The 13,018-nt window shown below is 36.3% G+C and overlaps 1 protein-coding gene across 3 annotated transcripts in view; it reads left to right on the top strand.

The window, feature by feature from the left end:
- Positions 1 to 13,018, top strand: part of BICC1 (BicC family RNA binding protein 1) — a 261,380-nt gene that overhangs the window by 77,360 nt on the left and 171,002 nt on the right. For all 3 annotated transcript variants that reach the window (XM_032842699.1, XM_032842690.1, XM_032842707.1), the window contains exon 2: positions 11,464 to 11,510. In XM_032842699.1, the coding sequence (XP_032698590.1) occupies positions 11,464 to 11,510 (47 nt within the window). The remainder of the gene's footprint in view (positions 1 to 11,463; positions 11,511 to 13,018) is intronic.

Raw genomic sequence — 13,018 nt, 5'->3', positions numbered from 1 at the left:
CTCTCGTGCTCTTTCTCTCAAATAAATAAATAAAATCTTAAAAGATAAGTTGTTTGCAAATAAGTTATTCCATTCCCTAGTTTGCCTTTTAGTTTTGTTGGTTTTTTCCTTCACTATGCAGAAGAAGCTTTTTATTTTGACGTAGTCCCAGTAGTTTATTTTTGCTTTTATTTCCCTTGCCCCAGGGGACCGATCTAGAAAGAAGTTGCTACAGCTGATGTCAAAGAAGTTACTGCCTGTGCTTTCTTCCAGGTTTTTATGGTCTCGGGTCTTATATTTAGATGTTTCATCCATTTTGAATTTATTTTTGGGCATGGTATAAAAAAGTGGTCCAGTTTCCTTCTTTTGCTTATTGTTATCCAATTTTCCCAACACCATTTGTTGAGAATATCTTTTTCCCATTAGATATTCTTTCCTGCTTTGTCAGAGATGAATTGACCATATAGTTGTGGGTTTATTTCTGGGTTTTCTATTCTGTTAAATTGATCTAGTATCTGTTTTTGTGCCAGTGCCATACTGTTTTGTTTACTGCAACTTGGTAATGCAACTTGAAGTCCAGAATTGTGATGCTTTCAAGCTTTGCTTTCCTTTTACAAGATTGCTTTCTTTGAGGTCTTTCGTGGTTTCACACAAATTTTAGAGTTGTTCTAGTTTTGTGAAAAATGCTGCTCCTATTTTGAGAGGGGTTGCATTTAAATGTGTAGATTTCTGTGAGTAGTATAGACATTTTCATAGTATTTGTTCTTCCAGTCCATGAGCATGGAATGTGTTTCCATTTCTTTGTGTTATCTTCAGTTTCTTTCATTAATGTTTTACAGTTTTCAGAGTACAGGTCTTTCACTTTGGTCAGTTTATTCCTAGGCATCTTACTATTTTTTTGTGCAATTGTAAATGGGATTGTTTTCTTGCTTTCTTTTTCTGCTGTTTCATTATTAGTGTATACAAAAGTAATAGATTTCCATACATTGATTTTGTGTCCTGGGATTTTTTTATGAGTTCTGGCAGTTTTTTGGTGGAATCTTTCAGGTGTTCTATCTATAGTATCATGTCATCTGCAAATAATGAAAGTTTTAGTTCTTCCTTAAAGGTTTGGATGCATTTTATTTCTTTTGTTCTCTGCTGTGGCTAGGACTTCCAGTACCGTGTTGAATAAAAAGGGTGGGAGTAGACATCCTTGTCTTGTTTCTGACCTTAGGAGGAAAGCTTTCAGTTCACTGGGGATTTTTGATATACAGCTTTTATTATGTTGAATTATGTTCCCTCTAAACTTACTTTGTTGAGGGATTTTATCATGAATGGATGTTGTACTTTATCAAATTGTTCTTTTGCATCTATTGAAAGGATCATATGGTTTTTATCCTTTCTCTGATTGATGTGATGTAGAATGTTGATTGATTTGCAAATATGAACCACCCTTGCAACCCAGGAATAAATCCCACTTGATCATGGTGAATGATTTTTTTTAACGTATTGTTGGATTTGATTTGCTAGTATTTTGTTGAGGATTTTTGCATATATGGACATTGGAGAGATTGGTTGGTAATTCTCTTGTTTTGTGGTGTCTTTATCTGCTTTGGTATCAGGGTAATGCTGGCTTCATAGAATGGATTTGGAAATTTTTCTTCCTTTTCTATTTTTTGGAATAGTTTGAGAAGAATAGATACAAACTCTCCATTAAATGTTTGGTAGAATTTACCTGTGGAAGCATCTGGTCTTGGACTTTTGTTTGTTGGGATTTTTTTTTTTTTTAAATTACTGATTCAATTTCTTTGTGGGTTTTGGTATGTTCAAATTTTCTATCTCTTCCTGTTTCAGTTTTGGTAGTTTCTATGTTTCTAGGAATTTACCCATTTCTTCTTGGTTATCTAGTTGGTTGGCATATTAGTTTTTCATAATGTTCTCTTAGGATTTTTTTTATTTCTCTGGTGTTGGTTGTTATTTCTCTCTCATTTGTGATTTTATTTATTTGAGCACTTTGTCTTTTTGATAAGTCTGGCTAGAGGTTTATCAATTTTGTTGATTTTTTTCAAAGAACTAGCTACTGTTTCATTGATCTCTTCTGTTGTTTTTTAAGTTTGCATATTGTGTATTTCTGCTCTTTTGTTTTTTAATATTTTATTTGGGAGAGAGAGCACAAGAGATGGGGTGAGGCAGAGAAAGAGGGAGAAGCAGACTCCCTGCTGACCAGGGAGCCTGACGCAGGGCTCAATCCCAGGACCACAAGATTGTAACTTGAGCTGAAGTCTGATGTTTAACCAACTGAGCCACCCAAGTGCCCCACCTACTCTAGTCTTGGTTATTTCCTTCCTTTAGGTTTTGTTTGTTCTTCTTTCTTTAGGTTTAAGTTGTTTGAGATTTTTCTTGCTTCTTGAGGTAGACCTGTATTGCCTCTTAGAACCAATTCTGCTGCATCCCAAAGGTTTGTGTTTCATTTTCATTTGTCTCCATGTACTTCTTAATTTTTTTCTTTTACTTCCTGATTGACTAATTCATTGGTTAGTAGCATGTTAAATAACTTCTATTTATTTGTGGTCTTTCCAGATTTTTCTTATGGTTGATTTCTATTTTCAGAGTCTTTTGGTCAGAAAAGATGCATGATATGACTTCAATCTTTTTGAATTTGTTGAGGTTTGTTTTATGGCCTAATATGTGATCTGTTCTGGAGCATGTTCCATACGCGCTTGTAAAGAATGTGTGTTCTGCTGTTTTAGGGTGGAATGTTTGAATATATCTGTTAAATCCATCTGGTCTAGTGTGTCATGCAAGCCATTGTTTTCTTGTTGATTTTCTGTTTAGATGATCTGTCTGTTGATGTAAGTGGTGTGTTAAAGTCCCCTACTGTTAAAATTGCAATATTATCAATTAGTTCTTTTATGTTTGTTATTAACTGTTTTATTTGGGTGTGCCCATGTTGATGCATAAATATTATAGTTGTTATACCTTCTTTTTGGATTATCCCCTTTATTATTATAATGTCCTTTTTTGTCTCTTGCTACAGTTTTTGTTTTAAAGTCTATTTTGCCCAATATAAGTATTGTGAATTTGACTTTCTTTTGACCTCTGTTTGCATGATAAATGTTTTTTTCATTCATTCACCTGCAGTTGTTAGGTCTAAAATGATTCTCTTGTAGGCAGCCTATAGGTGGGTCTTGTTTTTTTTATGTATTCTGTCACCCTAGGTCTTTTTTTTTTTTTTTTTAATTTTCAACGTAACAGTATTCATTGTTTTTGCACCACATCCAGTGCTCCATGCAATCCGTGCCCTCTCCAATACCCACCACCTGGTTCCCCCAGCCTCCCATCCCCCGCCCCTTCAAAACCCTCAGATTGTTTTTCAGAGTCCATAGTCTCTCATGGTTCACCTCCCCTTCCAATTTCCCTCAACTCCCTTCTCCTCTCTAACTCCCCTTGTCTTCCATGCTATTTGTTATGCACCCTATGTCTTTTGATTGGCTCATTTAATCAATTTACATTCAAAGTAGTTTTTGTGTATTTATTGCCATTTTATTATTTGTTTTGTGATTGTTTCTGAAGATTTTCTCTGATCTTTTCTTCTTTCTCTTTTTCCTGCTTTTCTGGTTTTGCTTAGTGATATATTTGGATTTCCTTCTCTTTGTTCTTTGCGTATATATTAACGATTTTTGATTTGTGATTACCACTAGGTTGGTATATAACATGTTCTGAATATAGCAATATATATGAAATTGATGGTCATTCAAGTTTGAAACATTCTTTACTCCTCTCCTGCCCATGTTTCAGGTATATGTTGTCATATTTTATATCCTCTTATGAGTTCCTTGACTAAATTTTTTTTTAAAAGAAATACTAATTTTTACTCTTTTGTTTTGTTTTCTTTCTTCGTACTGTCACATTAGGTCTTTCCTTTCCACTTACAGTCTCCTTTAGTATTTCTTGCAGTGGTCATGAATTCTTTTGGCTTTTGTTTGTCTGAGAAACTATCTCTACTGAATGATAGCCTTGCTGGGTAGAATATTCTTGACTGCTGATTTCTCCAGTTCATCATTTTCAGTATATTATGCCACTTTCTTCTACCTTGGAAAGTTTCTGCCTTACAGGTTTTCCCTTGTAAATTACTGACTTCTTTTGTTTTGTTACTTACAAATGTTTTCTTAATCATTGTATTTTGCAATTTTAATTATAATATATTTTGGTGTGGAGCTGCTTTTGTTTATTCTGTTGGATGTTTTCTGCCTCCTGGATCTGGATATGTTTCTTTCTCCAGATTAGGGAAGTTTTTAGCTATTATTTCTTCAAATAAATTTTCTGCCCTCTTTTTACTCTCATTGTCTTCGAAGATTCCTACAATAAGAATGTTATTACATTTGATGGAAACACTGAGTTCCTTATGTAGATTTTCATTTTGAATAATACTTTTTTTCTCTCTTTTGTTCAGCTTGATTACTTTCCATTACTCTGTCTTCTAAGTCATGGATTTCTTCCTCTGCTTCTTCCAGCCTGCTGTTTATTCTTTTCTTTTCAAAATATTTTATTTATTTATTTGTCAGAGAAAGAGAGGGTGAGCACACAGCAGGGGGAACAGCAGACAAAGGCGAAGGGAGAAGCAGCCTCCCCACTGAGCAAATAGCCCAGTGTGGGGCTTGATCCCATGACCCTGAGATCATGACCTGAGCCGATGGCAGATGCTTAACCATCTGAACTACACAGGTGCCCCCAGCCTGCTGTTTATTCTACCAAGCATGTTTCACATTATGTTTATTGAGTCTTTTATCTCTGCTATATTACTCCTTATCTCTGTGTTAAAGGTCTCACTCATGTCTTCCACTCTGATCATTACTTTCCACTGATGATCATTACTTTAAATTCTTTATCAGGAATGTTAGTTATATCTGTTCTCATTTAGATCTCTGGTTATGGCTTTGTCTTGTTCTTCCATTTGGGACAGATTCCTCTGTCTTCTCATTTTGTCTAAGTCTCCATGCCTGCTTCTCTGTGTTAGAAAAGTCAACTATGTTTCCTGCTCTTGATAACCTTATGAAAAAGAGGTCCTGTAGTGCCCTGTAGTGTTTTTCTCAAGGTCCTCACACTTTAGAGAGTATCTCCAGTGTATGCTGCATGTGCTCTTTGGTGTGGCCTCTTCTCTACCTTTAGTTGTGGAGTTTGTTCTGACAGTCTTCAGGTCAATTCCTGGGGTATTTATGATGATTTGATAGTTACGTAGTTGTATTCCTGGGATGTGGCAAGACTAGAGACCTCCTACTCCACTACCATCTTCCTCTTGTCTCTTCTGAATATGGGCAGTTTTAACTGCAAAACAACAACAACAACAACAACAAAAAACAATATTTAAGAAAAGCATTAAACTGAAGAAGAAATTCATTCTCAAATTACCAACCACTATTTGAAGGGAAAAAAAAAATACTTTTGTCTGTTTCTTCTTGATTTTTCTCTACAGGGCTACATGCTTTTCTTGCTTTTAAATTTTTTTTTAAAGCAGGTAAATTTGATTTGTTCATTGTGGTCCCTGAAAGCAGGTAGGGAATTTTAGGAAAGATGAGATCTGAAAATCCTCACACTTACTGTGATATATAACTTTCAGAAGCTATTGTTCATTACTGATGTTTAAACTTGGAGTGTTTTTCTGTTTACTAGGTATTTGAATGACTTTGAGAATTGAAGGAACTTTAAAAATGGACTTAATGTCTACTATTCAATCAATTCTCAGAACTTTATATGCCACTCTTAGATATGAGTGTTAGATATGATTCATGAAAATAAAAAGTTCTTTGGAAGTATATAATAACTGCATCTTCTTCATCTTTTTATGATTCCTCTTTCAGTGAAATTGGCTCAGTTGTCATGGAAGTTTTCTGAAAACAATAATATACAGAATAAAATATCTCACATAGCTCTTTTAGCATATTCATTAAATTGATCTGATAAGTGAATGTTTTAAAATTTTAGTACTTTTGCAGGAGAATCAGGGTACCTAAATGTTCACATTTATTTTCAGGTGACATTCACATACAGCTTGGTTTCTTGGTTGCAAATGTGCTACAGTTGGGTTGTGTTAAGAAAAAGGGAGAAATGCCTTGAATCTTCATAGAGTTGAAGAATTACTTCTCATTTATTTTTATATTGAACTGTTTTGTTTGTTTGTTTTGTTTTGTTTTGGTTCAGATTCCACAGGGTTGAGGAAAAAAGCCATTGCCTGTGCAGCAAGTTTTTAAAGATATTCCGTTCTGTGTTTTAAATAACATAATCCTTGTTTTTTTAGATTTGACTCCAGAAAGCATTAGATGTTATACTAGAAAAGCATTTTAGAGTGAAAGGGATATTTAAACAAGTTTCCATATGCCTTAAGATTTTTAAATTGAGTTCCCCCCCTTTAATTCAGTAATTAACTAGATTTACCCTATAGTTTGGGGGAGTATAATAGTTTACACCCATTTTTAACTTTTGCTGTTTTTATTGGCTGTGGATTTTGCCATCCCATATTTCTTGTGAAGCAAAAATATCCAATAAAATACGGGCAAAGCATTGGAGAAATTATAATAAACATAAAAATGAATTGTTCAGCTTAAAATATGAAATGCTTTACCTGCACAGCCATATTTCAGTAGTATTGAAGTAATTTATTCTTGAAGTTCTATGTCATGAAAATAAAGAGAGTTGCTTTCATTGGAAAGAATAATCCAGGGTTTTTACAATCAAATGACTAAATTTTGGAACATCAGGCAGAGGTCATGTTATAAAGACAGAGAAAGCCTGCTAAATCATTTTGTGTGTGTTCATGATACTGTGGAATAAAAAAGATGAGGGTGTATCGGTTTATAAGAATATGAAGACTCAACAGAACTGTTATACCACAGAATATAGTCAGACTTCAAAGGTCAAGGAATGTCACAACATCAAGATGGCTTGGCTCATTTCACAGGCAATATTTGCCGCTCCAACCATAGTGAAAAGACAACCATTGAGTCAAGATACTATCATATCTCATGGTGTTTTTTTTTTTTTCTTTTTATATCCAACTCTAATATGGTCTTCCTAAAAGTACCCTGTGTTCTTCAGGCCTGGTGGGAGCTGCCCAGCTGTAATGTTGGATTAAGAGTAAAATGAGTAGCTTTTTAGTACATTGTTCTGAATGAGAATAGCTAAATTAAGTTTCTATTAAGTTTGGTTTGGATGAAGTTCTTACCATGAAAAGATCTTTGGGAAGTTGTCACTAAAATTAAATTTTGATTTTGGCTTTATCTTATTAGTGGGTGACTCTGACTATACGGGCCAGGGTTGTAAGTTGAATGAGATTGGGGCCTTCCCAATTTTGACTGATCAGTACAGGACTTAAATATTCATGGAATGAAAGAAGGAACTACTTTTTATTCTTTTCTGCATCTGTAAAATGAACTTATTAAAAATACCCAAGTTTATACTGAGTAGTAAATATTCTGCAAACCTCCTCCCCACAATCTCTCACTTCTTCGGAGGAGTTTATATTTTAATACTGAGGAATTTGGACTATTTGAGAACTGAGCTCTCAAATTTGAGCAGGGAGGATCCCCCACTGGGGTGGCTGAGAGAATGCTTTTGGTGTTATGTCCTTCTCCTTTAATTGGCTTCTGTGGCCTTGACAGCTTTGCCTGCATGGAGTCAGTAAAAGGCTGGCAGGAGACTGAGCAACCTGGGAATGAGATAAGGAAAGTTACTATATATATAGTGCCTATGGCGTGGTCTAACCATGGTTTGTACCTGAGACAATGATCTTACTAAGCATCTGGTCGGAGTCTCTTACTAGGGTGCTTGGTGGGCTTAAGGAATAGACACTACTCAGGATTTAGGGGGAAATCAGGTTCAGATTTGGAGTTTCTTATATGTCAATACTTGGAAGGAAAAAGGCCAAAGAATTTCAGTGTGAGTATTTTTGAGTATCCATTGAGTATCCCTGCTTCCTCTTTCCCTTGATCTCCTAAGGTTGCTAAAGGTGCAGGTTTCTTTTAAATTTTAGATGTTTTTCTAGAATGTAGTTAATTATAATTTGAGTCTAAGGAAAATCCTCTCTCCCTCTTTTCATTCATGCAGGGATTGAAAGGCCATTCTGTGAAGTCTGTTTAGCTGGACTTGGAATGAAGGGGCATTTCAAGGTTGTGACATAATGAGTTTATCATGAGCAAAATAAGTGTCCTAAAGGAAATGTCTGTAATAAAGTGCACTTGTATTATGAAATTTAAAATGATGAATTCTAATTTGTGAAGGAGTTCCCTGTGGGTGAAAGACGTCTTAATAGGCTTGTCTTGCTTCATAGGCCTTTGAAAATATCTTTGACTCTAAAGTTTCTTTTCAAAGAAGTGTTTCCTCAATGTCACTAGAATTTTTTCAGATCTTTGTGCCACACTATGCAATTTTGATCACCAAGCAATTTTGTCATTAAGTACGGGCCCTTCAAACTGTTTTTTGCTTTAGAGATAAAGAGAAAGCCTAAGAGACGGCCAAGCTGAAATGCCCCCAATGCACTTATTAGGTTTGGGTACTAGACCTTTTGTCTTGCCTAGGTAGCCCCTCTAGCTAGGATCATCCACATTTTCCAATTTATTTAGAAAGTATAAGCTTTGCTTTTGTTGTTGTTGTTTTGTTTTGTTTTTATTTTTGTTTTTGTTTTGGTCAAATTTGCTTTTTATGGTTTTTTAAAAAAAATTTTTAAGATTTTATTTGTTTATTTGACAGAAAGAGATCACAAGTAGGCAGAGAAGCTGGCAGAGAGAGAGGAGGAAGCAGGCTCTCTGCTGAGCAGAGATTCCCAGTGTGGAGCTGGATCCTAGGACCCTGAGAACATGACCTGAGCTGAAGGCAGAGGCTTAACCCACTGAGCCACCTAGGGGCCCCTTTTTTAAAATTTGTTTTTATTTTTATTTTTTAAGTAGTCTCCATGCCCAGTGTGGAACCCAATGTGGGGTCTGAACTCATGACCCCAAGATCAAGACCTGAGCTGAGATCAAGATCTGGATGTTTAACTGACTGAGTCACCCAGTCACCCTTCCTTTTTTCTTTTTTTAAAGTTTTAATATTAACATATTTCCAAATTAGAGAGTGAAAATCATAATTGGTAGTGTTAACTTCCAGGAAACCTATTTGTGGAAGTGTGTGATTCAAATGCTCACGTCTTTGCTCAGTTTCTGTTCTCAGTTCATGCTGTTGGAGATATGGTATTTGTACAGAAAGTAAAGTTTAATGGTATTGGCATTATCTATTAGGGTTTTTTGCATTTTTTTGTTATGTTTTTTGCTGCTGTAACAAATTATAAGCATAATGGTATACAATATAAATTTATTTGTATAGTTCCAGCGTTCCAAAATCTGAAATGGATTTCACTGGCATATATCAAGGTGTTGGTGGGCCATCCTCTCTTCAGAGGCTCCAGGGAAGAATCCATTTCCTTGCCTTTCCCAGCTTCTAGAGGCCACCTCTGTTCTTTAGCTTGTGGCCCCCTTTGTCCATCTTCAAAGCCAGCAGTGTAGCATCTCTAATATCTTTCTCCATTGACCTCTCCTTTATTTGTTATGTGTCCTGCTCTCCTTCTGCTTCTATTGTCACATCACCTTCTTGGATTCTGACCTTCCCACTTCCCTTTTACAAGGACCTTGTGATGACATTGCGCCTACCTGGGTAATTCAGGATTGTCTCCCAAGCTCAACAGCCTTAATTTAATCACACCTGCAAAATCCCTTTTGCCGCATAAAGTAAGATATTCATAGGTTCCAGGAATTAGGGCATGAACATCTTTGAGGGGCTGTTGTTTAAGCCTGCCATTAGCATAGAGTTTTAAATATTTTGTTTCTTTTTAGCTCTTTGTTTCGTTTCGTTTCTTTTAAAAAAAAATATTTTATTTATTTATTTGAGAGAGAGAGCGAGTGAGAGAGAGCATGAGGGGAGGGAGAAGCAGACTCCCCACTTAGCTGGGAGCTGACATGGGGCTTAATCCCAGGACCCTGAGATCATGACTTGTTGACAAAAATACATATTTTTACAAGATTATAGAAGGTGTCTTATATTTAACTATGAAATTAAAGCTGGCTAAAAAATTTAATTTTAATACTTGCTATTTCTTTGAGGGAATTTCTTTGAGTTTTGAGTCTTCCACCTAACAGAATGACCTGCCACATTTCTTGGGTCATCATTAATTTTTTTTAAATTGAGGTATAATTGACACACAAGAGTCTTTAATAATTTTAACAAGTGTCCGGGACACACATACACACATGTATATGTATATGCATGTACACACAGTGCTCCTCATCAATATTGACAAGTAGGTGTTTGGGGTACCATGGCTTCCAGATTTCATTGTCTAGGAGTTCTTGCTCCAGCTCATTTTCTTGTCTTATCCAAAGGGGTGCTTCTCCGGTTAACCACTGTTCCACCCTACACCTGAATTTGAAACCTGTTTGGTGTTTGCTTTCCTTTTTTTTTTTTTTTTTTTTTTTTAAGAGAGAGCATGAGTTGGGGGTGGGTGTCCAGGAGGAGGAGGGGAAAGGAGGAGGGAGAGAGAGGATCTTAAGCATGTTCCACACCCAGCACAGAGCCCAACACAGGGCTTGATCTCATGACTCTAATATTATAACTTGAGCCAAAATCAAGAGTCAGGTGCTTAATCAACTGAGTCCCCCAATGCAGTTCGAGGCTTTTGCAAGCAAGATGCTATTGGTTCTTTGTCCCCTCTCTTCTTTTAGTCAAATTGCTTACTCCTCTCCACATATTAAAAAGAAGGTTCACAGACTTATAAGACTTTTGAATGTAGAGACCTGGGTTTCTCCTGTATTTATAGTCTGCCATTTAGAAATAAGAACAATTATTCAAAGATAATGACTTTCAAATTAATCTCACATGAAGTTTTATTGTTGTGTGTGACCGTCTCTATTACCGTTTCATCCTCATGTTGTTTTGTCTCTTTCTTATAAATGTGAATTAAGGAGTGAATTAAAGTAGTATGATGGCAGCTGAAACCCAAGTTGATTATATAGTCATTGCAAAGCATAGAACAAATAGCTAATAGTATAGGCCTTGTGGGATGAACCACCCATTGAAAAGGCAACCTCATGCCTGGGATTGGTTGCAGATAGGAAGTGCTTAGAGCACTATAGTTTATTATATTGGTAGTTGCATTTGCTCATGTCATTGCTTAATTTGAAAGGATGTGATTACTTTCATCTGTGTGTGAAAAGAGAGACCTGGGTCTTTCAGACAAAAAAAAAAAAAAAAGAAGTGTGAAATTATCTGAATTATTTGATTGAATTAGTGTGTTTTTGTTTTTGTTTGTGACTTTCCATCAGATGAGGCCTGTTCAGGTAGGCACTGAGCTTTGGGAGAGCAAGAATGGCATCTCACTTATTGCTCTGTTATTCTCATACTTGATACTTGAAAGGCATTTGAATAACAAAGGCTGAAAAAAAAAGAAACTATTTTAAATGTATACGTTTTTATTTACAGCTGCTGCTGAAGGAAAAGGCAAAAGTGGGGAAGACTTTTTTCAGAAGGTAAGTTGCTTTGTACTCCTGCCTCTTAGTGATAATTAAGAAGTCAGTGTGTCTCAATGGTTACACTCAAGGCCCATGAAAGCTCCCCTTCCATATGAAGGCAAATAGGTTTTGATGATACAGCTAGAGATGCTCACGGCAAAGAAAGGGTGAGATGTTTTTGGCAAGTAACCATTCTAACTTCTTGCTCCTCCTGAGCAACTCTAATGAGGCAAAGAGGCAGTGAAGGCTGCCAGGTATGCTGTGCTAGTTGTCTTTCACGGCTACCCTCATTGCTTCTTTCCCCATATACATACTTGACCTGGGACATGGAGAGGAATCCTTCACAGCTTTCCTCATTTCCAGTAAGCACGACCATGGGTGGGGTAATATAATCAGTGAAAGATGAACCTTTAGACCTGCTTGCTCACTATTGGTGATGGTGTCCAGTGTGTCCTGACTGTCCTCTGGGAGTTCTGAACTTCACGGAAGCCAGTCTTGCTAGTCATATTTAGCAAAGGGAACTGGGAGTGGACCTGATTGAAAAATGGATATGAGAACTATGATTAGCAATTGATTATTCCTAGTCAGCTCTATTTTACAGTAAGAGTTTTGTATAAGGGAAGATGCCTATCCTTTCAAAGAAATTGACACAAGTTCATGTTCTTTTTTCATTTATTTCGATTTATTATATTTGTGTCTTTGTTGTTGGGATCCAGAAAGCATGTGTGTAACAACAAATACACAGATGTTCCAGAGTGAAATAAAGCAGCAACTATAGATGAGGTTAAATAATGCTGTAGAAGGTCATAAGCCTTTGGAAATCACCTGTGTGTAGCCAGATGTGGCCTTTATAGCCTCTTTATTTTTTGTTCTGTGTAATCTACATTTTTTCTTTTTTGTTAGCTTCAACATTTTCTTCATTCTCTGCCAAGAATATGGAAGCAAATATTTTCAGCCAATACTTGTATTGCCATTTCTTCATTCTGAAAGTATTTACCACCTGCTGTATTCCACACGCTAGAGAGACTAAAATGAGCAAGGCATAGTCCTTGCCCTGAAGAAATTAGTCTGCTGTCTGGCAGTAAAGTATAGAAATAGCAGGAGAGTCTGGGGCTGGAGAGGGTTAAGCACTTGACTGGGGCTCTAGGAGATAAGAAAGGACTTCTTGAGTACTTAGGAGTAGTAGTTAATTGAAGAGGTAGGCTTGGGTGGGCTAGGAGGGCATTCTGGGCAAAGAAAAAATGTAAGAAAGCTAAACAGGGTTGGAGGAATTCCTGTGACATTTGGCTTGCACACATGACCTCTGTGGGGTTCATAGTTCATGGTGAGATATAATATCTTACGAAATATCTTATATGTATTGGGGGGGTTTCCTAAAGGGACTTAAATTTAAAAAATTTTAGAATGCTATGCTGGCCAAATAGAATGTGTCTGATCAGAGTTTTCTATCCCTCTTTAGGCTCATCTGTTGAAGTTTCTGTACTTACCTGAAACTCCTTACTTGGCATTATCTGATAATGGTTAAT

The sequence above is a fragment of the Lontra canadensis genome, unplaced genomic scaffold (genome assembly GCF_010015895.1).
Source record: "Lontra canadensis isolate GAN:19392208 unplaced genomic scaffold, GSC_riverotter_1.0 scaffold3, whole genome shotgun sequence".
Lineage (NCBI taxonomy): Eukaryota > Metazoa > Chordata > Mammalia > Carnivora > Mustelidae > Lontra > Lontra canadensis.
Note: the sequence above shows the minus strand (reverse complement) of the source record. Positions and strands in the feature narration are given on the sequence as shown.